This window comes from Alternaria ventricosa, assembly GCF_023758065.1.
Source record: "Alternaria ventricosa strain BMP 2768 chromosome Unknown scaffold_12, whole genome shotgun sequence".
NCBI classification, from domain to species: Eukaryota; Fungi; Ascomycota; class Dothideomycetes; order Pleosporales; family Pleosporaceae; genus Alternaria; species Alternaria ventricosa.
Window position 1 is genome coordinate 270,221 of NW_026055692.1, and position 26,590 is coordinate 296,810.

A 26,590-nucleotide genomic window follows, 5' to 3' on the forward strand; every position below is an offset into this window, starting at 1 on the left:
TCGTGCTCCAGTTGTTACTACACTTCGGGGGCCTACGCAGTGTTCCGCCTTACTCGTCCACAGCATCGCTCTCGACCTCATCAAGCGATTCGCTTTCGTCTTCTTCGATCAAACCGTCCTCACCTTCATCAACCATGACAACACCCATCTCTCGCCTACCCGCAGCATGTGCAGCCTCGTCCTCTTGCTTCAGTCGATCCAGTACAATGTTGACCTCCGGTACTAGTACGTCGTCGACAAAAGATAATAGATCGCCGTCGTGCGAGTCGTACTGTGCGTCAAGGAGAGGTACCAAGTCTTCTAGCAGACGTACGAGATAGGCGTCTTCTTCTTGGATGCGGCGCAACTTGTCTGGGGGGTATCGCGGAGGAGGCGCACGCTGAAGGTCAGGCTCGGTCGTTTGGTAGAGAGAGTCCATGAACCACCATAGATCGCAACAGGTGTGCCGAATGCCTAGCCAGGAAAAGACACATAGCCTGATGAGGTCGCTGATTATCCACCTATTCGCCGCGTCTTTAGCCACCTCTGCTACGCATTGCAAAGACTTCCTACACTTTTGATACCTATCTTGCATCTGAGAAGAAACGTGCTCTAACCTTAGTAGATCCAGAATCCCTTCCCGGTTTTTAGTTTCTCCACACCGGAACTGGTGACGGAAGAAAGAAGCAATAGCAGTACAGCCGTGCGTACTACAGCTGCATTGGCAATCGTCCGTGACCGTGTGTCGGAATAATTTTGCAATGTTATCGCAGACATCGTCTGTCATGACTACTGTAGTTCTGAGCATGAGTTGGGATGCTTTTGCGCTGGTGAAATGTAACGCGGTGATCTTTGATTCCGGCAAGCAATCGGTGATATCCGCCCCTTTGCCCAGGAACCAGTCTATCATTCTGAAAAACTCAAGTATTGCGTCAGGACGACTACGAATTTTTTTCCAGGATGCGATTCCGAGGTGAAATGGCGAGTAAGCCACATCGTCGCAGCATTCTTTGTCTACTATAACAACGTCCTTGAAGCCAGTGTCGTACAGGAATTGTAAGATGTTTAACGTTGAATTTGACGAAATTCTGGCAGCAGATTGTCGATATTCGTCATAGATTGTGCGGAAATTGTATATGTTGACTGAAGTCGGCCGAAAAGAGGGCGGAATGTTGAGGCCAATTCTGTCAAGTGCATGCGTTGCACACGTGGCGTGAGCGTCAAGAACGCCTCTTGATCTTTCTACGCACTCGCATTCGATTCCAGATTTCCGTATCATCTGCCGAAGCCGGTGTCTCTGTTCGATCAGATATGCGGCGACGACCTCTGCTATATGCACTTGAGAACCCGCCAATGCGTGTATAACTGCAGCTTCTAGGCTCCCGATGTGTTCAAGACAATCCACCGTAGCGTTTTCGCGCACAGCAAGCCAAAATTGCACCATATCTTGACTCTGAGAGTCCACGGCCTCCAAGAGAAGCAAGGCAGACGCATCTGATGTATAGCTTAAATGAGCATCGAGGAGGATCTGACAGCCGCGTGTCCAGCCCATGAGAGTTGTCATATGATACAACTTCGATACCTCTCCTTCTTTCCACGTGTGGTTAGAATTGTGCGTTTTTATCGCACTGCTGAACTCCAATTCTGATCTCAGCAACGCTGCCACAGTGGTTTCACCAAGGTCAAAGAAAGGATCTGGGAAAGATGTGAACGAAATTCCGACCCACGAGCTATAGCTTTGGGCAACGTCAATAGCTGTCGATATCCTTAGGTCGTAATGCAGAAGATCGGACCCCAGTATCTTGAATACGGAATTGGACGAAGTATAGAAGCTCGGACTCCACAAGAGGAGGTCTACGCATGTTCTGATCTCATGTGATTAGTCATCTCTGGTATTCAGCATTGTGTCTTGTTTACCTTCCGTAGTCATCAGTATCCGATGCATCTGCGTAAGTCATGTAACTTAGGAGCTGATCTAGGAACAATTGATAGGTATCAAGGCTGTTGGGGCTCATGAGGTTCGCCATGCCATTGATAAGTCCACAAAAGTACTGTTAGCTTTTAGCAATGCCCCCAATAGTCAGAAGGGGTGGTCAAAAGCTCACGTGTAACAGCGTTGTTCCGTTCCCCAAACGTTCGTGAGGTGAAGCCTGACGTGTCTGAAATATCTTTTTCAGCTCCGCGACGTAATCCAGGTGCTTAGATCCGCCACGATTGATAATGGGAACCATCTCGTCAATCAGGCAGAACGCTGGGGACGATTCTATAGTGACGATCCGACGGAACAACAAGCTTGGCATGATCGAGAAGGTGCCACTTCCAATAGACAGTTGCATAAACAAACGGAGTTTCAGGCCAAGGATCAGGTAACAAAGTATCATCCCAAACCCGATTGTCATCTCGTGGCTTCCAGACGTCCAGAATGGGCAATTTGTATCATGGTAGTGTGTTTCGTTCCGTGATACGACGAATGGAGACCGCACAAATTGCTTCCTTAGTAGGCGCTTGCGACATGTGCACAAGACGGAAGCATCTGGATTTCCCACCTGTACGGAGGGCGATCGTCGCATGCTCTGCTCGAATTTTCGTAGAGTTCTTGTCTCTTCTTCCAGACTTACTGCAGACATTGGCAGTAATGCACCACGGCGACTGTTCTGTGGCCATATTGCGGGGGATATCGGGAAGTGAACTCCAATCGGAGGTTCCTGGGCAAATATATGATCATGTCGGCCGACAAAGGGCTGTATGAAGTCTGAACGTTGTTCACTGGTGGCTAACTCTGCGCTTGTGCTCCAGCTCTTGTCGATTGAGTAGCCATTAGGCAAAGTCTGAGCGCGTCGCTGCTGATCGAGAATCATCTGGGTAGTCAGAGACAGTTGACCAAGCTGTCCCTGTACAGTCGCGAAGTTTTGTTGCCACTTATCCCTATGCAATATTAGCTGTAGTGTCATTGATTACACACTAATGCGGCCATTACATCTCTAACGCCTGCAACGCAATCTGCAAATTCTGTCGAATACTGCTCAAAGCATCTCTCCAGTACTTGATGTCGCTCTCTTTGAACGGATACGCTAGTCGTTTCATCACTTTCCGTGACTGTGTCGAGAACCTGCTGGAGCTCGTCGAAGGAGTGTCATCTCCGACCTTCGTTCTGATCCACTCTATGGAGAGCGCGCATTGCTGTATGATAGCTTTGACCAATGCGATAGGTGTCGTGGGGTCCATTCTGCTGGTGGCAGTCTCCAGATACTCGAGGAGATCCACCAGTGTGTCCAGTTCGCGGGTAATCTGTTCAGCCTTCTTTTTCGCATCCTTAACACCATTCGTATATTCGGAGAGTTTGTCGTAAAGTTGCAGGGAAAGAGAGATGACACCAACAATGGTGCCGGCCACTTCGGCCATGGCGGTCGTATGCAGAGGTGGGTGGAAAGTGGGATGGAGGAAGAGGCTGGAGGGCGTCAGCAGAATGAGTTATCGTAAGAAGGCGCAGCACAGCAGTGCGCCTGCCGTAGACAGCTGGCCACCCATTGGAGTCGGTGGTGCGGGGATCACCTGCAGCTCAGCCTTGCGACGATGCCAACCTTGCGGGCTTTCAGCCTCATCCAGCTACAATTTTGCTTGATAAATTCGAAGAAGTTGGCATATCTTATGCACTTCGTGATATGTGATCACCTTGAATTTTCATGCAGATTGCAGTCACATACACCTGCGACAACACCGCATACATCGTTGAAAAACTTCATGGACTACGAACTCTCAGCCCATCCCTAGTAGACCTTTGAGTCTAGCTACCTTCCCGATAATAATACCCTTCAACCCTCCAGCACCCATAGTAGGCACCTCATCAACACCCACAAAGCGCCTAACAAGCAGATTGAAGATATTGCCAAAGCCCAATGCCATAACCGTACTAGTCAAAATAATAACGTTATACGGCATACTGAAGTCCGGCGTGGGAAGAGGAAGTAGCAGCGAAGTAGTGCGAACGTAGATACCTTTGTTATCTCCTGATTGCGGCGACAGAACACGGATAACAGCAGGTGCGACGTCGAAGCCTCGATTCGCATCTGGCGGGTATTCCGTGTAGCGCAGAATCGCTTTCTCGAAGTCGTACGTGAGGGTGAGCGTGGAAGCTGGTGGGATGACCATGCGTAGCTCGAGGTGGGTGCCGCGCTTGCGGTCGACAGCTGGGCGGTAGTAGGTTTCTTTGATCGGGCTCTCCTCGGTAGTATCGACGCGGGCTTGGAGCGTATGAAGGTATGGCTTCATGAACCAGGGCAGAGACTCTAGGTATACTATCTCGACTGCATTGGTGGTAGACGGGTTCTTGATGACGGACTGTGTACTGCCTCTTTCCTGGCCGTGACCATTGATGGATCTTGCCGCGAAGACTAGGGGGTCGGGACGGACAAGACCGGTTTTCATTTTCTGCTCGGGTAGGACGAGGTCGAGGTCTTCGCCGACGGGGAGCTTATAGCATCGAAGGGTGTCTGATGCCAGTCTTGATTCGAAGAATTCTCCTGTTGTCTTGACCTCGAGTTCGCGCTCTGGCGGCAAGTTGATGCAAACGTTATTCGCTTCTCCCTCAGCCTGATCTGCGAGTGGACAGGCTCCCCTGAGCGGTCTTCCAAAGACCTCCTCCAGTGTCCACGCGGGCTCGGTGCCTTTGTTTAGGGGATAGCAGGTATCGTGCCCGTTGTATGGCTTGGAGGTGTCGCATTCCATCTGGTTGATTGGTAGAGGTCGCGGGATAGGGTTGTCTCTGGGTCGCTTGGCTCGCGCAATGTCCAAGACCATGTCTACGCTTTGCTCCATCTCTATTGAGCAGCTTGAGCTACCCTCTTCGCACGTCGGGCGTACATCGATGGCCATGGTTTGGAATGAAGCGTCGAATAACTTGTGTCCGTCCAGCAGGCTGGATACACCGGCCTTACCCTTACAGGGTAGTAGCTTGAGAAAAGGTGTAAGGTTCTCCGTGCAGACGACTTCGTGGGGTAGCGTGCCGTGGAGGAGGTGAAGGTTGGAAGAGTTGCGGTGCTGGTCTTCGGGGTCAAATGACATGACGGGCCGTATGGTCTTGGTGGCATCGATGAAGTTGATCGAGGCACAAAAGAGGCCTGACAGAGCGTTGGTAAGCTTCAGCCATCGTGCGAATGCTCTGTTGCAATTAGTCGAAGTTCCTCGCCCAATGCATGGAGGTCATACTCTTCCTCAGTATCAGCCTCTACCCAAGCCCACAGTTCAACGCCTGTCCCTCCTTCTCTTGCGCCGTTCCATGGCCGCTGTCCCCAGTTCTCAGCATCCCATCTTCCAACACTGAACCTCAAATGTAGCTCCCTCGTATGCGCATGTTGCAGAATCTGTCCAAATGATCGCGGGAAGTATCGGAAGTTTTGTTGTTCGAATGCAGTCGCGCTCTCGTTGCTTCGGAAGTTGAAAGAGGCCAGAAGGGTGTTCTGGGGAAGGGGTCGCAGGAGGAGGCGCTCGCTGTAGTCGGCGCCCGCAGAGACGAATCCAATCAAGGCATTGAGCAACACAAAGTAAAAAGACGAGAGCATCGCAGCATCGTAGCGCTCTCTACGCGAAATGTGAGCGGGAAGACTGACGATAGGCCCTTGATGTTGGGGTTGCGGCGGACATGTGGAGTGAAGGCGCCCCACCGGTGATTGGTCACCCGGCGTGGATACTTGGCACTGCCGCGGTCGCGATTTCTTTTGGCTGTCACTCACCTTGCAGCTCTCCACATCACGACCCAACCGCGCATCCCTAATAAATACACATCATGGCCGCCGCAGAAACGCGCAGGCTGCTTGGTAGGTTCTCTCAAACTTTATCACAACCACGACACCATGCTAACGCGACACAGAGCAGCTGATGGGCGAGCAGCTCATGAGCGGAACCGACCAGCGCGCGCCCCAGCTAAACATTAACGACACCAAGGTCTGTCGCTCTTACCTCGTAGGCAACTGCCCCCATGACCTCTTCACCAACACCAAGAACGAACTGGGTCCCTGCTCCAAGGTGCACAACGAGGCGCTCCGGACCGAGTACCAGGAGGCAGACGCGGAACAGAAGCGCAAGTGGGGATTCGAGTTTGACTACATGCGCGACATGCAGCATCACATTGACAGCTGTAATCGCAAGATAGACACTGCCCAGCGCCGCCTAGAAAAGACGCCTGAAGAGATCAGGCAGACCAACGCTCTTGTAAGTATCCCGGCTAGGGGACCTGCACTATCTGCTCACGCGCGACAGCTCAAAGCGATTAACGAACTGACCAAATCGATCGACGCCGGTATGCTCGAGATCCAAATCATGGGCGAGGAAGGCATGGTCAACATGGCCGTCCAAGAGTTCACCAAGGTCCGTTACAAGAAAGCCGAGAAGGAGGAGCGAGAGAGGGAGCTTCGCGCTCTGTCAGACACCGGAGGTCCATCTGGACACCAGAAGCTTCAAGTGTGCGACGTATGTGGTGCGTATCTCAGCCGTCTTGACAATGATCGGCGTCTAGCAGACCACTTCTACGGAAAGATGCATCTCGGCTATGCTCAAATGCGCAAGTCCTACGAAGCCCTGTCCAAGGAGCTCAAGGACCGCCAGCCACCCCGCAATTCCTACGCTCCCTCCGGCGGCGACATGGACCGAGGCGGCGGTGGAGGCTGGGGAGGAGGTGGTGGAGGATACGGCGGCGGTGGCTTCCGTGGTGGACGTGGAGGTCGTCGCGGAGGCAGAAGAGGCGCTTGGTAAATATCCCCGGAATTTGGCGTTAAGGTGTGTCTATGCGATTCCCAAAAGGTTCGGCTTACAGCAGTATTGATGCGAAGACTACCGCGACTCGGCGGTACTTGTACAACAAATGGCGACTATGGAGGCCCTTTCGGGCGTATGAGCTTGAGACAGTCCAATCAGAACATGTACGCTTTTCTCCAACATGCACCTGACATGCTTCTAACCAACGTCAAGGAACCTGTGCGACCCCTGGGCCAGTTAGACGGAATTTGGGCATGTCCACCTGCTATGCACCGTCTTAGGTGAGTTGCACTTCTTTGCGGTATGTTTCTGCAATGTGACGCGCAGCATTTGGCCCTGGTCATGACATGTCTGATATGAACCGCTCATTGATTCCGTAAACTCACGTCATAAGCCCGACCTTCCGGCCTATACGCATCTCGAGGTAGGTCGTAGAAACATCAAACATACCCACTTGCTGTAGGGTCAGCCGCATTCGCAGCATGAGAAATTCGCAGATCTCGATCTGCATGCTCGTTGTCATGACCCTGGCCAGCTCGAATCTGGCCTCTTCGTATACATGTGGCTCGCTCAGCTCTTGATTGATTAGTATGTCAAATTGGGGTTTCAGTTATCCACAACGGATAAGTCGACGATGGGACAAGACAAACGATATGTATATACACCAATGCATTCCTCTAGAATTCTATATACAGTCCAAGGGGGTATTCGCTAGCCACCGTGGCTTTATGGGTATCGTAATTGGCGGACATTCGCCCGCCATCCTGCGCTCTACTCAGAGCGAGTACTCGCGCCAGAAAAACGCAATCTACATGTAATCCTCCCCATCACCATCTAAGCGGTGCCATAGTTTCTGAAGTTCTCGCAGGGCAGGTAGTTGTTCTCGATGAACGCCGAACTGAACCTGATGCCATACGCGCACTCGAACTCCTGCTCGCTCTCGAATGGGAAACCCTTGGTCTTGACGGAGCCCTTGACGGTCTCGATCTTGTTAGGGCTTGTCGTCAAGCTGGTGTTGAAGAGGCGGATCATGTTATCGCATTGCTTGCCGTCGCCGAACATGACCTGGTTGGTGACGTTCATGAAGAAACCCAGCGGGTACTTCTCCTCCGACGTGAGTGACAGCCGCGTGCTAATGGATGCGGCGCCAGCCTCAGCGCTCGTCGCCTCGAACGACGTCGTTCCAGGCTCCTTAGCGTCAGGAACCGCGCTGTATGCATCGCAAGCAGGCTCGAACAACGACGGATAAGTCTTGATTCCGTAGTCCGCAGCGCCCTTCAGAGCGATGACGTTTTCAGCCGACATAACCAGCGAGGGCGTCCACTTGAAGGACGTGGCATTGTCACCGAGGAGATCGAGGAATGGGAATTCGATGCCACCACGCTAGTCAAAGTTAGCACTACTACCGCGGATCACGATCTAAGGTTAGGCGCATTATCGTACCGAGAAGTCGGGTATTTGAAAGCCGAAAGCTTGTACGCCGTGGTCGTGGACTGCCTGGAGAAGGGCTGGGTACATTCCTTCCGGGAAGTCAGGGAGGAGATGGCGGTATGCGTGCTCCAAGATGCGGTATTGCGAGGGGATGAGACTGCGTGCGAGATCCAGGGAAATCGGTAGGACTGAGATTGTGCCGTTCAACGTTCCCGTCGCATTTGTTGGGTATTGTGACGCAATGGGGTTTGGCTGGTCAACCGTCTTGCACACAGCCTGCTCGACGGCCTGTTGGATTTCATGGAGGACCGGAACCTGAGGACTCGCATTTGTAGTACTCGCATAGCGAATAGCAAGCAGCGAAAGAAAGCTGAGAAGAAAGTACTGCCATTTCGAAATCGGGGCCGCCATCTTTGGTCGTTGTATCGAGAGGAAAGCGAGTACAGGATGGCACAAAAGCGCAAGGTCCAAACAAGTGCTTATCATGGTTGCTGAGATTGACCTCCGGGCCGACTTGACAAACACTAGACGGTCAAAAAGCTGATCATGTGAAAAGGTTGGTAGTACAGCAAAAGGCGCCAGCCCATTTGGCGTAATGAAGGACTTTTTCAGCTACATAAAGGTAGTCTATACACACCGGCAACGCATGAATCCGCGCCACTAAAAGGGTGCCGCAAGGGTATCGAGTACTGGAACACAGATACCCGCAGCTGAGCGGGACGACTGACGCCGGGTGAATCAGGTACGTACCTGACCGCAACAGCGTCTGCGCGAGACGCAGCGGTGCTTTGGGCTGCTGGAACGAGCAAACGAGCAAAGACCAGAGTCAAAACGTGACTAGTGGCATGGAACTGCAAGTTTCCGAGATGCTGATCTGTCAGGTGGAGGCATGCTGCCGATGGGCTAGGGTAAGCCCTTGCGCATCGAAATGCTTAGGCCCGACTGCACTTGCTGGTTGAGTGCGCCCGCGCGTTGGGAGGGCGTGTATTGTTGCCGTTGGAATGGCGGGTGGTGCAGTGCGTGTGTCAAGGAGACAAGGTCGCAGTTTCATCGGCTTCGAGATGCTTGCGGGGCCGAGCGCGCACGTGCTTGCTAGGCTGGGTTCCGACTGGCGTGCGCAATGTATTCTCCGGTTCAAACCATTGATTGCTCTTTCACCACGCTTCTGGGAATGTCTTCTTCCAAGATTCTGAAAAACGCGTCGCATATACCGGTAGAGCTTATTGCTTGCGCCGCAGAAGGAGTCGTCGCGATGCTTCCTCTTTGATAGAGTAACAACTGAAGACATGCCAGGAAACTGTTCGCCAAACATTATCCAGTCGTACGTCATCCGTATTCATCACCACTCTATACGGAACCTAAATCCATGGGCTCCTTGCGTTACATATGGTAGCGTTGTGGCGTTGGTTATAGCCCGTGAAACGGCGGCGGACAAAGTTACGATCATAATCTTCCGGTGCTAAAGAATCCCATATCCGGATCCACGGTCGACCTCAATTACACTAAGGTAGGTAGCGTGCTAATCATCTCAAGTTCAACCGGTCAGACCAAGAGGACAGACCTTCGCAGCATTAAGATGTTGATTACTACAAGATTATACCAGCTATTGCCCAAGAACCAATGCGTATACAGGATATCACACACTTCCGTGTCGACCCCGCAAATACTGCTCCACCGTTGCATCATCCATCTTGTCGATCTCAGCTGCCATCGACTTGTTTGCTGGCTGCGCCGAACTACTCCTGCTTGAGGGTTCGGAATCCGACGAGGAAGATGATGAGTTGCCGAAGCCCAAGGCCGCGTATACAGCCACCACTGAGTTTGCAAGGTTTGTCGCAGCGCTCGTTGCTTGACTGATGTAACTCTGATCCCCTTGTGTCTCGCCATCGACTTGAGCGGCTGTTCCAGACGCTGAACCTTCTTGACGGGTAGGTTTTGCAGAAGATGGCGTACTATCGTTTTGTACGGTGCGAGGTGCAGGTTGCGAAGCCCGTCTTTCGGCCTCCTCGGCAGCGCAAACTTTCGTCAACTCCTCATGACCCGTCCGAGGAGGAGGTTGTGAAGCTCGTCTCTCAGCTTCTTCAGCAGCGCGTACCCTCGTCAGCTCATCGTGGCCTGTCGGCTCTGGCTTCGGCTGATTGTCCACAGCCACAGCCGGCGGCGCACTCTCCCTCCTCTTTTCTTTCTCCAACGTATCATTCAATTCCTTGCCAAACAGTAACTTAAAGAAGACCACGAGAAGGACCTCCTCCGTCTTTCGATTCCGAAGTACATATCTTAGATGATGCGTCTTTTCATCCACGTATTTGGCTACACTGATCGAAAACCCGGGTAACCTCAAGGAGAAATTCGCAAAGTCAAGATGTGGATTGAAGAAGTCGGCATGGTACATGCGGCCCTTCTCGAACGTAAATGCTGAAAGGGCTTGCTCATCGAGGTAATGCTTCCGCCGCTTCTTCCATTTGGAAGGCATAGACGATGTTTTGCGCACTTCTTTGCCGCTCCCGGATGCACCTTCTTCGATCACACTATCACTTTCTTGACTGAGACTTGCGAGTTGATCTTGTGCGGACACATCGCTCGTCCGATCTCCGATTCGGAAGGCAAAGAAACTTGACAGCGCGGGTCCGTAGAGATACGGCTCGTCAGAGTATGCATCTGAGTAGAGCCCGGGATCCAGCATACTCGTGGCAATCTTCATTGCGTACCTGAAACCTGGTGGAAGCTGGTGCTTGATCGAGTGGCCGTAATCGAAGCCCATGACAAGATCGGAGCCGGACATATCCTGCTTGGGAACGAATGAGTAGGCGATGGAGTATCTATCAGAGGTATGTTGTGGGTGTTCAAAGTAAGATGATGAAGCTGGCGATCCACGTGGTAGGCCATGGTAGTCTTTGATTCGGACGCGGATCCATGCTTCCACTATGTCGCTCTCGACGTGTGTGGGTTCTGCGCCGTTGACTGATACTTGTTCGTGTTTTGAGGCATCATAGGATGGTCCGGCAGTCACTAAGGATCATCAGCATTTCGTGGGATAATTCCAGTTCACTACAACATACCTTGCAGAAGGTACTTGTCGCGTGCCTCAGGGTCTACAACGTTGCCCGACATGTTGGTAGTAGAGTCCGACGATGAACTAGTGCAATAGCCGTTTGGTCTATCGGGAAAGAAAGCCGGGCAAGTAGATCTGCCAGTTGGAGCGACAGGTAAACTTATGTACCGTTGGACGCATCTTGTATTGAATGATCAGGCATCATCGTAGTTCGCACATCAATCAAGCTCGAATCCGCGGCCCTGCGTTGGTGACGACCAAACGGTTCCACGAGTCCATGACGTTATGATCAGCTACTGGCCAATCAGAAGATGTGGCTAAGCCGCTTGCGTGGCTGCTTCGTCGTTCCTTCTCAGCAAGCATCACGAACAACATCTGAGCAAGGACGAAGATAGACATAGCGGGAAGCAAATACTATTGGAACTACCCAGGTACACACAGCTTCAAGCCTGCGCAAGGAGCAGCTTACTCTTCTCTGCCAAGCTTTGTGCCAGCTGTGTCATCGGGATGTTCTGCAGAACATCGAACACGGAGCACTCTACCAACATCTCACGCGCGACCCAATTCCTTACCTCAACAGCGACCAGACTATCAACACCATACGCGCTCAGCGGCCTACCGGCATCGATATCGGCCTCGGGTATCATCATCAGGCTCGCAAGACGCTGCACTATGGCAGCCGTGATGAGCTGCACGGCCTCTTCGTTTGCTGTGCCGCATCGCGTCAACTCCTCTCGCAACGAGATGGTCTGTCCAGCCTTCGCCGAAGAGCCAGCTGCAACGTTGCGCAGTGCAGAGAATCGCGCGTCGGCCATCCAGTACCAGGCGTCGTCGTGTTCATTGAAGGGCAGACCGCACATGACTTGCCCAGGGTGCTGAGAGGGGCCCTCAATGGCGGTCGCTAGAAGACCATGAAGATCCGACGTATGCATGACCTTGAGCCCCATGGCCTTGACGTGGTCGACATACTCGTCATGTTCAGCCACGAAACCTACCGACAGAAGATAGCCGATGTCGATGGTCATCGCCGGTAGGCCCTGGTTGCGCCGGAATGCAGCAAATTCGTCTTGGAAGTTGTTGCCGCAGCCGTAATTGCCCTGTCCACGATGGCCCATCACACCGGCTAGCGAAGACAGCATAACGAAAAAGTCCATATCGCGTGGCAGCAGCTCGTGCAGGTTCCAGGTACCGTGGACCTTGGGACCGACCGTTGTACGCACATGGTCTGCCGTCATCTTGTCGAAGAGGCAGTCTTGTAGGACCATGGCGCCAGTCGCACAGCCCTTGACAGGTGGCAAGCCCTTGGCCTTCAAGTCCTCCAAGACTGCTTGCAGAGAGGCCTTGTTGCCAACGTCGCAATCGTACGCCAGAGGCGTGACACTGTACGTCTTCTGCAGTTGCGCAGCGAATGCTTTGTTGTCTGTGCCGCTGGCTGCAGACCGAGAGAGGAACACCAGGTACTTCGCGCCCTTCTCTGCCAACCAACGCGCAATCTCACGCGTGATACCACCAAGTCCGGCAATTACGTACGTCGCGTCAGACTGAACACGTACGCGTGGAATTCGAGGTACGGCACGGACCAAGTCTGCATCGTCGACGCGAACGACCACCTTGCCCATGTGCTTTCCTGCCTGCATATGGCGGAAGGCCTTCTCGACTTCGGCCATGGTAAAGATCTGGAGTGGCGCAATGGGCTTGATCGCCCCCTCATGGATCATCCTGGCCGTGTCATGCCATAGCGCTACTGCTCGCGGTGTCGGATTGTTCTCAAAGTCCAGCAGGTTGACACCGATATAGCTCTTGTTGTCCAACAAGGGCTTCATGTCAAGACCGGTGTTGGCGAAGAGATCCGCCTTTCCGATCTCCAAGAAACGACCGAATTTGGCCAGGCAGTCAGTCCATGATCGACGAAGAGCCTCGCCAGCCAGCGAGTTCAGTACCAGATCCACACCCTTGCCGCTCGTGGCACGGAGCACTCCCTTGACAAAGCTGGTGTCGCGACTGCTGAAGATATGGTCTTCGGGGATGCCATACTGCTCCATAAGAAGCTGTTTCTTTGCGTCCGCGCCGACTGTAGCGAAGATCTCGGCACCTTTGGCTTGCGCAATCATGATGGCGGCTTGACCGACACCGCCAGCAGCGGCATGAATCAGGATCTTTTCGCCAGACACAATGCCACCTGCAGTTACTAGCGCGTAGTAGGCTGTGAGGAAGATGAGTGGCATTGAGGCGGCCTCCTCGAAGCTCATGCCAGAGGGAACGGATATGGCACCCTTGGCTGGGAAGCGGACGTAGGTGGCGAAAGTATCGCAAGATGCAGTCATGACCTTATCGCCGACCTTGATGTCTGTGACAGCCGCTCCGACACGAGTAACGATACCCGAGGCATCGACACCCAGCTTGTTCTCAGCCAGGTTACCTAACGCCACAAGTACGTCCTTGAAGTTGAGACCAACGGCCTTGACCTCAATCTCAATCCAATCCTCAGGTAATGGCGTGTGGTACGTCTCGTCTTCTTCCCACTGGAATGTATCAAGAAGACCAGGTGTCTTGATGGTCAGCTTGAGGGGACGTCCACAGCTCTTGAATGGTACCATCTCGGGATCACCCTTGGCCTCATACTTGCGCAAAGATGCATCCACTTCCATAGTTCGCTCTACGCGGGGTACATAGACCGTGTCGCCACGCGCAGCGAACTCACCCTCAGTGCCGTCACCACGGAAGTGCTCATGAGCGACCTTGAGTGTGTTCTGTGCCGCTCTTTCGAAGTCAATGGTCGACGGCGCCTCCAGATCGAGACAAGCAAGGCGAACACCGGCATCCTCATTGCGAATGGCTCTGGCAAGCCCAACCATCAGACTCTTCATAGGAGATGGCGTGTCAAGAGCACCACCACCTGTGATCCACAAAGCACCCTGGGACGAGAGAACAACTTCGCGCAATCTGCGCCAGTTGTCATCGTTAAGATTGGCGAGGACAGCGTCATCCCATTCGGCAAGACAGAGACAGTACTTGCCATCCACGTGTGCTTTGGAGATGTCGTTCCACTGGGCGATGCTTGTGTCATGGCCGGCGGAGGCGAATGCTCCCTGGATGGCAGAGGCAAGCCAGCCTGTCGCCTCAGTCCCAGTGGTAATGACCAAGCAAGAAGGCAGACTAGGACTTGTAGTCTCGGGCTTGGTCGAAATGAGCAGCGAGACAGGCTCTTTCGAAGTTTCTCGATCACCGCGGATATCGACATCAACACCCGAGAATCCGGCCAGCTTCAAAGCGACGTTCCACTCTTCAGCATCCAAGAGTGGACCTCCCTTCCTACCGTCCGCTTCTCCTAGCCACCAGCCGGGCAACGGCCCCATGATGAACCCGGAGAAGATGCGCTTGATGGTCACCTCGGACAAGACAAGACGGCCACCTGGCTTCAGCAGCAACTTGCAATGCGCTAGTGTCTCCTGAATGCTCTTCGTCGCGTGAAGTACATTGGCGCAAACAATGAGGTCGAAGGACTCAGGACTGAACCCCTGCTCCGTAGGTGGGTTCTCGATGTTGAGCGTGCCAAATTGCATGATGGATGCATCCTTGTCGAATCGATCTGCCGCCTTAGCAAGGAAACCAGGAGAGATGTCCGTGAAGTAATACTGAGCGGCCTTGGAGCTGCCATCGGGGTTGCGCAAGCGCTCCAAGACATGGTATGTAGTACCACCCGTTCCGGCGCCGATTTCCAGGATGCGCAATCCGGGTTGCTTGTCGGCGATCAGACCGACGTACTCTGCTACGTTGGTGTTGAAACTCGTGCCGAAAGCGCCACGGTAGAAGGAGTAAAGAAGATCACCCTCAGTCATGCATTGCAGAGCTTCGACCTCGCGCGTGAAGATGCGAGAAAGATTCTGCCCAATGCGGTCCACCATCTGCACCGTGATATCGCCGCTCTCCGATTTGATGATGCGTTTCCGGGCTGCCTGCATCTCGGTCTCGACATCTTCAGGCAGCGGAGGAAATTGCTTCACGGTGTCATGCATCCACTCCACGTAGGACTTCCAGAAGCCGTCCTGCGGAACATGTGCCTTGCCTGCTTCACTCTGAAACCAGTCAAGGCAGCGATAGATGTAAACAAGGCAGACAAACTCGAGGAGATCAAGGACCGAATCGTCGTCTCTACTCTTCAACGTGCGCTTGTAAACGAGTTCCTTAATCTGAGATGGAGACAAGAGATCAGCATCCACGTGCCAGTTTTGCGCGAAACAAGACGCACGCGTCTCAAGCTGTTTCGATGCGTTCTCGGTTGCACCAACAGATGCCAGTACAACGCCTTCCATGATGACGACAGGTTCGGTCATGGTTGCCTCGGACATCGTGATGCTGGAAGTCCACGTTGTGTAGCTCAGCTTCTTCGCGGAAGAGCAGCCATGTAGCTCTGAACCAGCGGTGCTTGGGATCCTGGCCGAAACGAAGATGCGATCAAAAGATCTGGGAACGACCGCCTCGTTCAGTGCTTGATCGTCGCCAGATATACTGGGAAAGACAAGATGAAGGACCGAGTCCAGCGTGGCAGGGTGAACGACATAGGGGTATTCGAAGCCCTTAGGCATGACTGCCTTAGTATCGGGTACCTTGATTATGCCATAGCTGGAGCTAGGACCAGCATACAGCTCAGTCATGTTGCGGAAGGTCGGTCCGTATTGCATGCCGATCGTCTCGACTGTGTCGTATAAGAAGCTTCGTGCCGGCTTTTGGCAAACATCCCTAGCCTTGGAAAGAGACGACATGTAGCGCTCGTTTTCAAGCGCCAGCTCACGCTCCATCGAAGGAGAGAAGGCTTTGAAGACGACGGAGACTAGACCACGAGCATGAGCACTCCAAGAGTTCATCTCCTCACTCCAGGAAGAGACAACAAACTCGTAAAGTGTGGAAGACGGCGCTGCTCTTGTTCCAGTACGACGGTTGTGTAGCTGCGTCATAACTTCAATACCCTTCTCCGTATCAGGTACGCGAAGCGCAGTGTCGATGCTAACGTCGCGCAACTCGAAACCATACACTTCGTCGGCATTGGTCTCCTGGGCCAATTGGTGCGCCGCTTCAATAGCCATGACGAGCATGCCCGCACCTGGATACAGGATATTGCCCTGGACTTTGTGCTCACGGATCCATGGATTTTCGTTGCACCGCAGGAAGTTGCGCCATGTGTGCTCTGGCGTTCCAGTAAGGCGATAGCCGACAAGGTCGGTACGTGGCGACTTGCGAAGGCGGTGTTGCCGGCTGAGGTGGGATTCGTCCCAGTACGCCTTGTGGTTCCAGGCGTATGGAGCTAGGTCTACCAACATGCTGGTGTTGTCGGGAGAAATGTCATTGGCTTTGCCCAAATCGACTTTGCATCCATGCGCCCAGAGATGGCCCATCGCTTCCAACATAGTAGCAGCGCCATCGTGGTTGCGGCGAAGCAGATTAGTGTAGGTCGTATCGGCAGCACGGTTCGCACTGGCAAAGATGTCTAGGAGGTAGCTGCGCAAGGCAGAGTGAGGGCCGAGCTCGATGAACAGGTTGGCGAAGGCCTTGCGCGACTTGCTCTCTTGGGGGTGGCTCAGAAGGGAGCGGGTAGCCGCGACAAAGTTGACAGGAGACACGAGGTTATCCACCCAGTAAGAGGGCTCCATCTGTGCAGGATCAACCAAACTTCCCGTCACCGAGGAAAACATGGGAACGGTCGCAGTGGAACCATGTGGGATGCCCTCCAGAGCCCTCTCATATTGTTCGCGAGCTGACTCCATGTGGAACGAATGATATGCGACATCCATGGGAAGCCGAGTGCATGGTATCTGCGCGTCCTTCAACTGCGTTTCCAGCTCACCAATGGCTGAAGCGTCGCCGGTGATGGTGCAGGCCTTGGTGGAGTTGAAGCATCCCACGACCGCTCGACCGCTCTTCAAGCCATTGAGATGATCCTGTACGCTATCGGCACTTGCAGAGACGGCCAACATGCCACCGTTCTTGGATACAGTCTTGCTGACCTGGCCTCTCAACCAAGCGATCTTGACTGCCGCTTCTTGATCGATGAATCCAGCAGCGTACGCAGCCGCAATCTCACCGCTGGAATGGCCGAGAACAGCAACGGGTCTTACACCGAGGTCGCTAAGGAGGTCAACGAGCGCGACCTGGATAGCGGTACAGGCCGGCTGACTGTAGTCGGTCTCACGTAGCTTGGACTCGGTCTCGCTGCGATTAAGTTCCTCGCCAAGACTCCACGGGCAACCAAACGATTTGAGCATGGCCTCCGACCTCTGCATGCTCTCAGCAAAGGCCTTGTACGACGAAAGACCTCTCCCCATTGCATGCCACTGCGCGCCCTGGCCAGTGAAGACAAAGGCAATTCGTGGTATCGCAGAAGTGGAGGAGCGGACCACTGGAGCAAGGCTCGAAAGCTTCTCTCGCAGACCGCTGACGCTCGAGGCGACGGCATATGATTTCCATGGCAACGTGGTTCTCTTGGAGCTCAGCGTGAACGCCAAGTCGTTGAGGAACGAAGGTGGAGTGGATGTCTTCAGTGCCAGATAGTCTTGCAGGCGCTCGGCATTGCGCTTGACTCCTTCTTGGTCGTTGGAAGATAGGACAAACAACCTCGATGTTGGGTGAAGGTCGCGCAAGATCTCGCTCGACACATCACTTGTATTGTCGCTGCACTCCCCGCTAGTCGTCTCGTCAGCGACAGTGCTTGCAGAGCTGCTAGGACTGTCACTGGGATCAGCAACGCGCACACTGCTTGGGCTAGGAAGAGATGGAGTTGTCGCATGCCGACCCTTCAATCCATGGCGTGACAGGAAAGATGCTGCGTCCTCAAGAATGACATGTGCATTCGCACCACCAAAACCGAAGCTGTTGACGCTCGCGCGGCGAGGGCCGTTGTGTGGCCATGGCGTCAGCTTCGAAGCTATCTTGACGTTCTCCGGTAAATTAATGTCGGGATTGAGCTTCTCGAACCTGGAGGATGTCAGTATCTGCAGATTGGGAGCTTCAGCGATTTACTTACCAGAGATTCGGCAGTATCATGCCTCGCTCAACAGTCAGCGCAGCCTTGATGATACCCGCTACACCAGCTGCGCCTTCGAGGTGACCAATGTTGGTCTTGACCGATCCGACGTATAGATCTGACGACCGATTCTCAACTGATCCTATGGTTTTGAGGATAGCTCTGGCTTCGAGTGGATCGCCGGCTTGTGTACCCGTTCCGTGCGCTTCGACATATCCTGTCTCTGCTGGATCCACACCAGCCTGCCGGTATGCGGTTCGGATCAGTTCTTGTTGCGCTTCGCTGTTGGGCAACGAGATGCCTGGTGTGCGACCATCTTCGTTAGCGGCCGTGGCCAGCACGACTGCTCGGATGTTGTCGCCGTCGCGGATCGCTGCGTCTAGAGGCTACACGTCGGCATTCGTCAGTCAAATTTCTCACAGCGAAAGCGCGATGGAAGCGCTCAGTACACACCTTCAAAATCGTAACGCCGAATCCTTCTCCGCGGGCAAAGCCATTCGCGTCTGCATCCCACATCTTGCTCTTGCCTTCCGGCGACAGAATCTTGGCAGCGCCCAGGAGGATGGACATGTCCGGTCCGAACATCAGGTTGGCACCACCAACCACGCTCATCTCGGCTTCGCCTGTGCGGATGCTTTGGCAGGCTAGATGGAATGCTGTTAAACTTGACGAACAGGCCGTGTCGACTGTCAGTGAAGGCCCCCGCAGATTGTAGAACCACGATAGTCTGTTGGAGGCTAGAGATGCTGACATGCCAGTCGCGTCTGCAGAGAAGGCTTAGCTTGGACCAGCATTATACCGACTCGATTACTTACGGTATATTGAAGGCCCTTCGTTATCGCGGGCTTGTAGATTGGGGAAGTCTGCTGTGAAGGTTCCGATGTAGCAGGATGTCTGTGTGCCTGAGACTTGCTCCAGAGTCAAGCCGGCGTTTTCGAAGCCCTCATACGTGGCTTCCAGTAGAATGCGATGTGTCGGATCCATGGCCTTCGCTTCTTTCGGCGTGATGCTGAAGAAAGGAGCATCGAACACCTTGAAGTCTTGTTCCAGGAAGTGCGCATGTCTATCGCAAGAGTAAATCAGTATGGCTGACGACCTACGCATGGCAACAGTTTAAGCCTACCTTTGTTGGATGCTACCTAGCCGCTCTGGATCGGGATGGTAGAAAGCGTCGACGTTGTAACGGTCCTTGGGGATCTCGGTGCGTGCGCTGCGGCCTTCTACGAGCATACGGTAGAAGGCTTCGGGGTCGCGAGCATCGCCTGGACCCCGGAAAGAGATACCGATTATGGCGATTGGCTTGTTCATTGTGACAGCTTGAAGAGGAGGGGGGATTATGAGAGATGGTAGACAGCTGTGCGGTGGCAGCTCGAAGAGAGGAAGAAGAGTTACGGGAAGTAGCACACAGCTGTGTGATGCGGTAGGTATGAAGAGACCTGGTGCGAAAGCCTGCTGTGAAGGCTATAGGTACATATCCTCTTCAGAGCTCTCATAAGACTCTCATCTACTGATCCTACAGGTTTCGCGTCCCAATGGCCCGATCACTGTTCTCAAGCCCACGCATCCGGACTGCAATTCGGCAAGAGCGATATGAAGCCGGTCAAACATCTCGACGAAACTATCCAATACCGCTGTGTTGTTCGAGCACGCAGCATGTTGTTTCCCCGATACAGGTGAACGTGTTCGACTATCTTCCCAAGATCTAAAGTCGACCAGGGTAACCGAAGCCACGACTCAGGTGTGTCTCCACCACTCTAAACAAGACTTCCCAAGACTTTTCCGACCCACCAAAGGCCCTTATAATCGGAGAATTATTAGCATCGGCTTCAGATATTTCCCAAGATCATACTGCTGTGGTTCTCGCTTCGAAGTCTAGCGTGGGCCACGTCGCATGAGAGTACCCACTTCCTACTGCGCCCACGATTTGGCCAGATTTCGAGGTTCGAGCAACGTCTATAGGCCACTCTTCATGCCCACGTGTACGCACGCGGCCTTTTACTGTTCAGCAAGGAGTTGGTATCGTATCTACTAAGCTATCGAAGTCCCAAAACGCTTAGAGGTACACTAAGGGTGCCGCCGCCAAGTCCAAAGGCCCGCGCGTGAGTGCAGGCAGGATCATGTTGCTCAATACGGTATTTCATCAAACAACATCATTGGTAAGCTAAGTCTGCGTTGGATGCTGCTCCAAACATCTACAGTAGGTATCTCATGACTCAACGAGTGGTTGGTACCATCGAAACGCATTGTCAGGGTCATATCTCTGCTTGAGAAGCCGTAACTTCTTCAATCTCCAGGGCTCGTAGCCATACAGTGCTTCGGGCGGGTCCTCCAAGGTCGCCGTGCCATTACCATAGCTCACATACTGTTGCAAACGGCCGTATCCAGACGTTTCGACGAAGCGTTGCTTCCAGTAGTTGAGATGGTCCTCGAAAACCTTGCGGTCTTCCAATCGCTTTGGTGTCGCATTCAGCATACTACATCCCATACGTTAGAACTCGCTTCGTAGAGGAACCAATGTGGTACACTCACAGGAAATGATTCGAACCTCCGCGCCACGGAAAGGCTGTCGCATCGTCGGGAATCTCGCGAACACGCTGGTCAGGCAGGCATTCGAACATGGCACTGAACCAGCCGCGGTCCTCCCACTCCTCACTCATAGCTTTAACACTCTCAAAGAACTCGCGTGTCGTCTTGAGGTCAAACTTATCGACACAGGCTGCGCCCATCATCTTATAGGGGCCTCGGAGCCAGACTTCGGGATTGCAAAAGAGCTTATTTATCTCTTTGTAGGTGGTGAACGGTAGCTCTGGCCATGACACGGACTTCCGCCCGGTGATCAAGACTGGGTCCAGGGACTCGAAGCGCTGCACATATGGGTCTGCACCCGCAGCTGGACCAGACCAGACTAGGTTGACGAGAATGATGTGCTGGGCCTTGTTAGCAGTGTGGATGCCTTACTCGTTAAGCGACCTACCTTGCGACCGCTGCTCTGGCGCAACCATAGGACGAAAATTGCCAAGTCCGCGGGCATAGTCTTGTAGACGCTATTCAGCGTCTCAAACACCGCATCGCACTGATCCAATGTATACTCCAGATCCCAAGTATGGTGAATACCTCCGTGCGGCTGCGGATAGACTTGGAACGTGACCTCGACTGCAATACCAAAGTTATGACCTGCGCCACGAATGGCCCAAAACAGATCCGGATGCGAGTCCTTGGATGCAACGACCACACTTCCGTCGGCGAGTACGAGCTTACAGGAGATCATGTTGTCGTTCAGAAAGCCATATTTGCCTTGCAAACGGCCAAGGCCTGCACCAAACGCTACACCAATGACACCAGTCGTAGGACACGATCCTACATCTTCCGGCTTTGTAAGTACTTTGGCTGCCAGTGGAGGCTTTGCTACACTTACTGACTTCCATACCCAAATCATGCACGAAGCGCACGAACTCATCAGTGATCGCTCCACCACCGGCGGTAACATGCCGTCTCTCAGCGTCCCATCGCATGTGGTTGAGTGGGCGCATGTTGATACATATACCGTTTTTAAAATGTCTCATCGTGGTTGTGACTGCATGGTGGCCACCACGGGGTGTGAATGGAATACCCTTCTCCCGCGCATACTTGACAACTTCGACCACGTCGTTCTCACAACCTGGATTGACGACAGCGAGGTATGTTGGGCGCTCGTACTGAGTGAAGCGAAGGTTGCCCTTGTCGAAGCCTGTCTTGTCCTCGTCAAACGGCAGATGGACGCGCGCTTCGCTGGAAAGCTTCTGTTGAAGCTCGGCACGGATTGTCTTTGCCAATGAGGCAAGCACGTCGTCGGAGCCATGTTGGTTATCCATGTTTTTTTGGTAATACAGATGTTACCGCGTTGACTGGCGATACCAAAGAGAGACGTCAAGACCGAAAAGAGATGGTGTTTCGTACGACGAGATGCTCAGCTACCCGCAGACCACCAGCTCGTCATCACAGCCCATCTCTTGGACACATTGACAGGCCAGCAACCCAACGATACCGCGTGCTGGAGGCTACGCAAGAGGAACTAGCATCCTTCCAGATCAACAGGGGTATAGAAATGCTCCACCTTACACTGTATCGCCGTGTAGTAATCGCGAGTCATTTTTCTCCGTACCCGTGGTCAAGCTTTCACCATTCACCCCAAACACGTGGCCCAGCTGCACATAATCGTTTGCGCACCGTTGGCAAACCCATGTATCCCGCCAGTATCCACAATTGCATGAGCGCAGCCGACTATCTGCAAGCCATTTCGGAGAGAGGATCGGCCCGACAACCAAGGGCCGAATGAAAGTCCGGGTCACCTGAGCTCACCTTCGTATCTTGACCGCGGAAAACTTCAATCTCTCTCAACACCAACTGTAGCAGAGCGTGCGTAATGGAGGGGATGCAATTGGTTACTTCTGGTCTGCACCATCGGTCGGCGAGCGCGACGTTTGGCGATAGTAAGGGAATGGGAGGTTCTTGCTAGATGCCGCATGGATCGAACACGTCGGGTTAGATGCCTCCGGCAGTTTGAGCGTTCAACAGGGTGATGAGCTGGAGAAGGCAGAGTTGTTCGTTCCCCGGCTTTCGAACCGCTGGCTCTGAGCTTCGTTACAGTTTGACAACTTCACAACATCATGGCGGCTGCTTTCATACCCGATAGCCTGTGGCAACAATTCCGCCAAGTGCCATCGCTAACATTGCGAAACATCGCCGCCGGTATCTTCGTGCTTGTATGTCTACGCAAATCCTAATTTGGCTTCTGTATGAGCTCACAAAGATTACCAGATCCTGCTCCACGTCTTCTTCAAGGTCGTATACAACCTCTACCTCAGTCCTCTAGCTGGTTACCCGGGCCCGAAGCTCTGGGCCATCTCTCGTCTACCATGGAATCGCGCAAACATGAAGGGTCGGATCAGCTGGAAGATTCGCGAGCTCCACGACAAATACGGTCCTGTTGTGCGCATCGCTCCTGACGAGCTCTCTTACACGACTTCGGGAGCGTGGAAGAAGATATACGGACAGCGGAACCCTGAGTTCGTGAAGGCTCTTGACGGTAGAGGTATCGCGCCTGCGAGTATAGGTGGCCAACGTAGCTTGATGACTGAGCATCAAGATCGACACTTGAGGTTGAGAAGAGCTATCGATCCGGCTTTTAGTCAGAGAGCGCTGTGAGTCTATGCATCGAGATGCAGTCATTGTATGACAATACTGATCTCATGCTAGGCGCGAACAAGAGAGTTACTTCCAAGACCACTCGGATAACCTCGTCCAAAAGCTGAAGGAACGAAGCAAAGACGGACCCGTCGACATGACTACATGGTACAACCTCGTCGCATTCGATATCGTTTCCGACCTGGCTTTCGGCGAACCATCAGGCTGCGTCAACAACCCCGAGCAACCGTGGATCCAAGCTATCCTCGCTCGCGCAAAGGCTATCGTTTGGTTCCAGCTTGCCGTGCAGTACGGCTTCATGGGTCTGCTCAACTGGATGACGCCGAAATACGTCACCGAGTCAAGGAAGAAGCACATCGCGATGACAGAAGCCAAGTTGAAGGCGCGTGTCGAGGCCAAGAACCCTGGGAAGGATTTCATGTAAGCTCAATTGACTCATCGCCCAGTCGAAACACTACTGACTCAGTGACTAATCAGGTCTTACATCCTCGAGAACGACGAGAAGCTCAACCACCTTGAACTGGTCATGCTCTCCTCCAACTTCATCGTAGCTGGCAGTGGCACATCGGCAGGCGGCATGTCCGGCCTGACATATCTTCTCCTGCGCAACCCAGATAAACTCGAGAAACTCAAGCAAGAGATACGCGGCTTGTTCAAAAGCCGCGCAGACATGACCCTCCAAGCTGTGACCAGCTGCAAGTACCTGCGCGCCTGCCTCAACGAGGGCATGCGTCTCTACCCACCAACTCCAGGTTCACTACCACGCTTCGTCCCTGGAAAGGGCGAAATGATCGAGGGCAAATGGGTTCCTGGTGGTTATGCTGTTGCCGTTAATCAGCTAGCGGCCGGACACTCTGAGCGGAATTTCAAGAAGGCTCGTGAGTTCCATCCAGAACGCTGGCTAGATGACGCACCCGAAGAGTTCAAGGACGATGATCGTTCTGCTGTTCAGCCGTTTTCCTACGGTCAGAGGGCTTGTATCGGACGATCTATGGCTTATGCCGAGATGTCGCTTACGATGGCGAAATTGGTACGGTTCTTTGATTGGGAACTTTATGATCCTGGTAACGACTGGTGGAACAAGCAGGGCACTTACTTGGTGTGGGAGAAGCTCCCTTTGATGGTTCAGTTGACGCCCGTGTCTGATCTGGATGGATAACGGCAGCCGAAGATGAAGACATGGAGGTGTTTCTGATGTATCTGCCTTGCGTGTAGTGATGTAGATAGCGAGGTGTCGAAAATATGACTGTGATGTGGTTAAAATTGGGAATGCGCCGCAAAACGCAATGACTCGCTCGCGGCCATTCCCACAAGCAACGCTAACCGGGCATTCTCCAGCTCAGAATTCAGAAAATCGACTGAATACCCATCCCCTGCTTAGTGCTATGCACGTGGGTCAGAAATGATGCGTCGGAATGAATAGCTCAGTGGCATACTTAAACTTAGAGTGGCGCACTTCTAAATCCATGCAGCTTCAAGACCAGAAACTCCTACACCAAAGATGCAAACACATCTTCTTCTCCTAGGCGCAGGCCTCCTCCTTTTAGTTCACCTAGGCAATGCTCTCATTTTAAAGCCCCTCCGCAACTACCTCAAGAGCCGCAATCTAGGATGCGGTCCCGTCCCCGTGGAGCCTTACCACTTACCCTTCGGCATCGACACCATCCGCCGCAGCCTCCTCGCTGACAGCGAGCAACGCACCCCCGACTTCGTCTTCTCGCGCTTCAAGGCCATGAACCGGTACACCTGGGCCATATCCCTGCTCGGCACAACCAATCTGATCACGGCCGAGCCACGCAACATCCAAGCCCTACTCGCCACGCAATTCGATGACTTCATCATGGGCACAGCACGACGCACGAATTTGAAACGGGCGCTGGGGCGCAGTATTTTTGCTGTTGATGGGGTGGCTTGGCATCGGGCGAGGGAGACTATGCGGCCGCTGTTTAGTAGGGAGAATGTTAGTAGACTGGAGGTGTTGGAGGGGCATGTGGGTAGTTTGTTACGAGTTATCGAGGGGAAAGAGGGGGGATTGAGGGTTGATGAGGAAGGGAGGGCGTGGTCTGCGCCTGTCAGTTTAGCGGCGTTGTTACCGAAGTTGACGATGGATTCGGCGACGGAGTTCTTTTTGGGGATGAGTACGGGGTCCCTCAATAAGTTGCTTGAGGAGCAGCGACAGGAGAAGGAAGGCGACGAGAATTTTGAAGAAGATAGCTTCGACCACGCATTCGAGCGTATGCTATCCATCCTCGGAACCAGAATGCGCCTCCGAAGCTTCTACTGGCTCTACGGCAACGCCGAACTAAACAAATGCATAAACAATCTCCACGCCTTCGTCGACCGCGCCATCGACGCCGCAGACCAAGCGAGAAAACAAGGTTCTTCGTCTCTCCGCTACGACTTCCTCGAAACACTGCGATCGCGCTGTGCCGACCGCGCCGAAGTCCGCGAGCAAGTTCTTGGTCTGCTAGCCGCAGGTCGAGACACGACAGCATCACTCACCTCATGGGTTTTCTATTGCTTAGTGCAGAACCCATCGGTATACAAAAAGCTACGTGAAGTCATTATCGCGGAATTCGGATCTTACTCGAGTACTATCGTTGGCCAGAGTATAACGTTCGAGAAACTCAAGAGCTGCTCTTATCTACAACACATTCTAAACGAAACCCTCCGCCTTCACTCCGTCGTCCCCTTCAATTCCCGCTGCGCCATCCGCGACACCACCCTCCCCACCGGCGGCGGCCCCTGCGGCACCCTCCCCATCTTCGTCCCCGCAGGCACAGAAGTAAACTTCAGCACGCACGTCCTGCACCGCCGGAAAGATCTCTGGGGCGTAGACGCCGATGAATTCGTACCTGAACGCTGGGAGAAGAGGAGGCCGGGGTCAACTTGGCAGTATGTCCCGTTTAACGGCGGGCCGCGTATTTGTATTGGGCAGCAGTTTGCGCTTACCGAGGCGGGGTATGTGATTGTGAGGATGTTGCAGAGGTATGATGTTGTCGAAGGACTGGATGTGGATTTAGAGAGGGATTGGCATAATTTTACGGTAGTGTGCAGTCCCGGGAGCCCAATGAAGAGGGAAGAGGCGGTTTTGTGTAAGTTGAGGGTTGCTATTGAGTAGATCTTGGTGGTTCTAGACATGTTGTTAGTGGTGTGGCGTTCTAGTTGGTTGACTC

General features: G+C 53.4%; 9 protein-coding genes across 9 annotated transcripts; 3 read left to right on the top strand and 6 right to left on the bottom strand.

Annotated features, from left to right (window-relative positions):
- Positions 1-49: 49 nt before the first annotated feature.
- J4E93_006973 (uncharacterized protein) lies at positions 50-525 on the bottom strand (the record flags this gene model as incomplete). Its single annotated transcript, XM_049344883.1, has 1 exon — positions 50-525. A coding segment is annotated over one exon (476 nt), but the record flags the coding sequence as incomplete, so codon positions are not given.
- A 3,210-nt stretch (positions 526-3,735) lies between these two features.
- Positions 3,736-5,537, bottom strand: J4E93_006974 (uncharacterized protein; the record flags this gene model as incomplete). The annotated part of the gene is made up of 2 exons (XM_049344884.1): positions 3,736-5,137; positions 5,185-5,537. The coding sequence occupies 2 exons, from the start codon at positions 5,535-5,537 to the stop codon at positions 3,736-3,738; spliced, it is 1,755 nt and encodes a 584-aa protein (XP_049197809.1).
- Positions 5,538-5,761: 224 nt separating this feature from the next.
- Positions 5,762-6,726, top strand: J4E93_006975 (uncharacterized protein; the record flags this gene model as incomplete). Its single annotated transcript, XM_049344885.1, has 3 exons — positions 5,762-5,792; positions 5,846-6,186; positions 6,235-6,726. The coding sequence occupies 3 exons, from the start codon at positions 5,762-5,764 to the stop codon at positions 6,724-6,726; spliced, it is 864 nt and encodes a 287-aa protein (XP_049197810.1).
- Positions 6,727-7,563: 837 nt separating this feature from the next.
- On the bottom strand, positions 7,564-8,571 carry J4E93_006976 (uncharacterized protein; the record flags this gene model as incomplete). The annotated part of the gene is made up of 2 exons (XM_049344886.1): positions 7,564-8,112; positions 8,173-8,571. 2 exons carry the CDS (start codon positions 8,569-8,571, stop codon positions 7,564-7,566), a joined length of 948 nt encoding a protein of 315 aa, XP_049197811.1.
- Positions 8,572-9,796: 1,225 nt separating this feature from the next.
- On the bottom strand, positions 9,797-11,271 carry J4E93_006977 (uncharacterized protein; the record flags this gene model as incomplete). The annotated part of the gene is made up of 2 exons (XM_049344887.1): positions 9,797-11,169; positions 11,220-11,271. The coding sequence occupies 2 exons, from the start codon at positions 11,269-11,271 to the stop codon at positions 9,797-9,799; spliced, it is 1,425 nt and encodes a 474-aa protein (XP_049197812.1).
- A 384-nt stretch (positions 11,272-11,655) lies between these two features.
- On the bottom strand, positions 11,656-19,538 carry ALT5 (Type I Iterative PKS; the record flags this gene model as incomplete). The annotated part of the gene is made up of 5 exons (XM_049344888.1): positions 11,656-18,181; positions 18,231-18,616; positions 18,684-18,994; positions 19,046-19,293; positions 19,354-19,538. 5 exons carry the CDS (start codon positions 19,536-19,538, stop codon positions 11,656-11,658), a joined length of 7,656 nt encoding a protein of 2,551 aa, XP_049197813.1.
- Positions 19,539-20,436: 898 nt separating this feature from the next.
- ALT4 (FAD-linked oxidoreductase alt4) lies at positions 20,437-22,081 on the bottom strand (the record flags this gene model as incomplete). The annotated part of the gene is made up of 4 exons (XM_049344889.1): positions 20,437-20,704; positions 20,760-21,157; positions 21,205-21,554; positions 21,646-22,081. The coding sequence occupies 4 exons, from the start codon at positions 22,079-22,081 to the stop codon at positions 20,437-20,439; spliced, it is 1,452 nt and encodes a 483-aa protein (XP_049197814.1).
- A 795-nt stretch (positions 22,082-22,876) lies between these two features.
- Positions 22,877-24,573, top strand: ALT3 (Cytochrome P450 monooxygenase alt3; the record flags this gene model as incomplete). The annotated part of the gene is made up of 4 exons (XM_049344890.1): positions 22,877-22,972; positions 23,028-23,410; positions 23,466-23,834; positions 23,892-24,573. The coding sequence occupies 4 exons, from the start codon at positions 22,877-22,879 to the stop codon at positions 24,571-24,573; spliced, it is 1,530 nt and encodes a 509-aa protein (XP_049197815.1).
- A 342-nt stretch (positions 24,574-24,915) lies between these two features.
- ALT2 (alanine transaminase alt2) lies at positions 24,916-26,535 on the top strand (the record flags this gene model as incomplete). Its single annotated transcript, XM_049344891.1, has 1 exon — positions 24,916-26,535. The coding sequence occupies one exon, from the start codon at positions 24,916-24,918 to the stop codon at positions 26,533-26,535; it is 1,620 nt and encodes a 539-aa protein (XP_049197816.1).
- Positions 26,536-26,590: the final 55 nt, after the last annotated feature.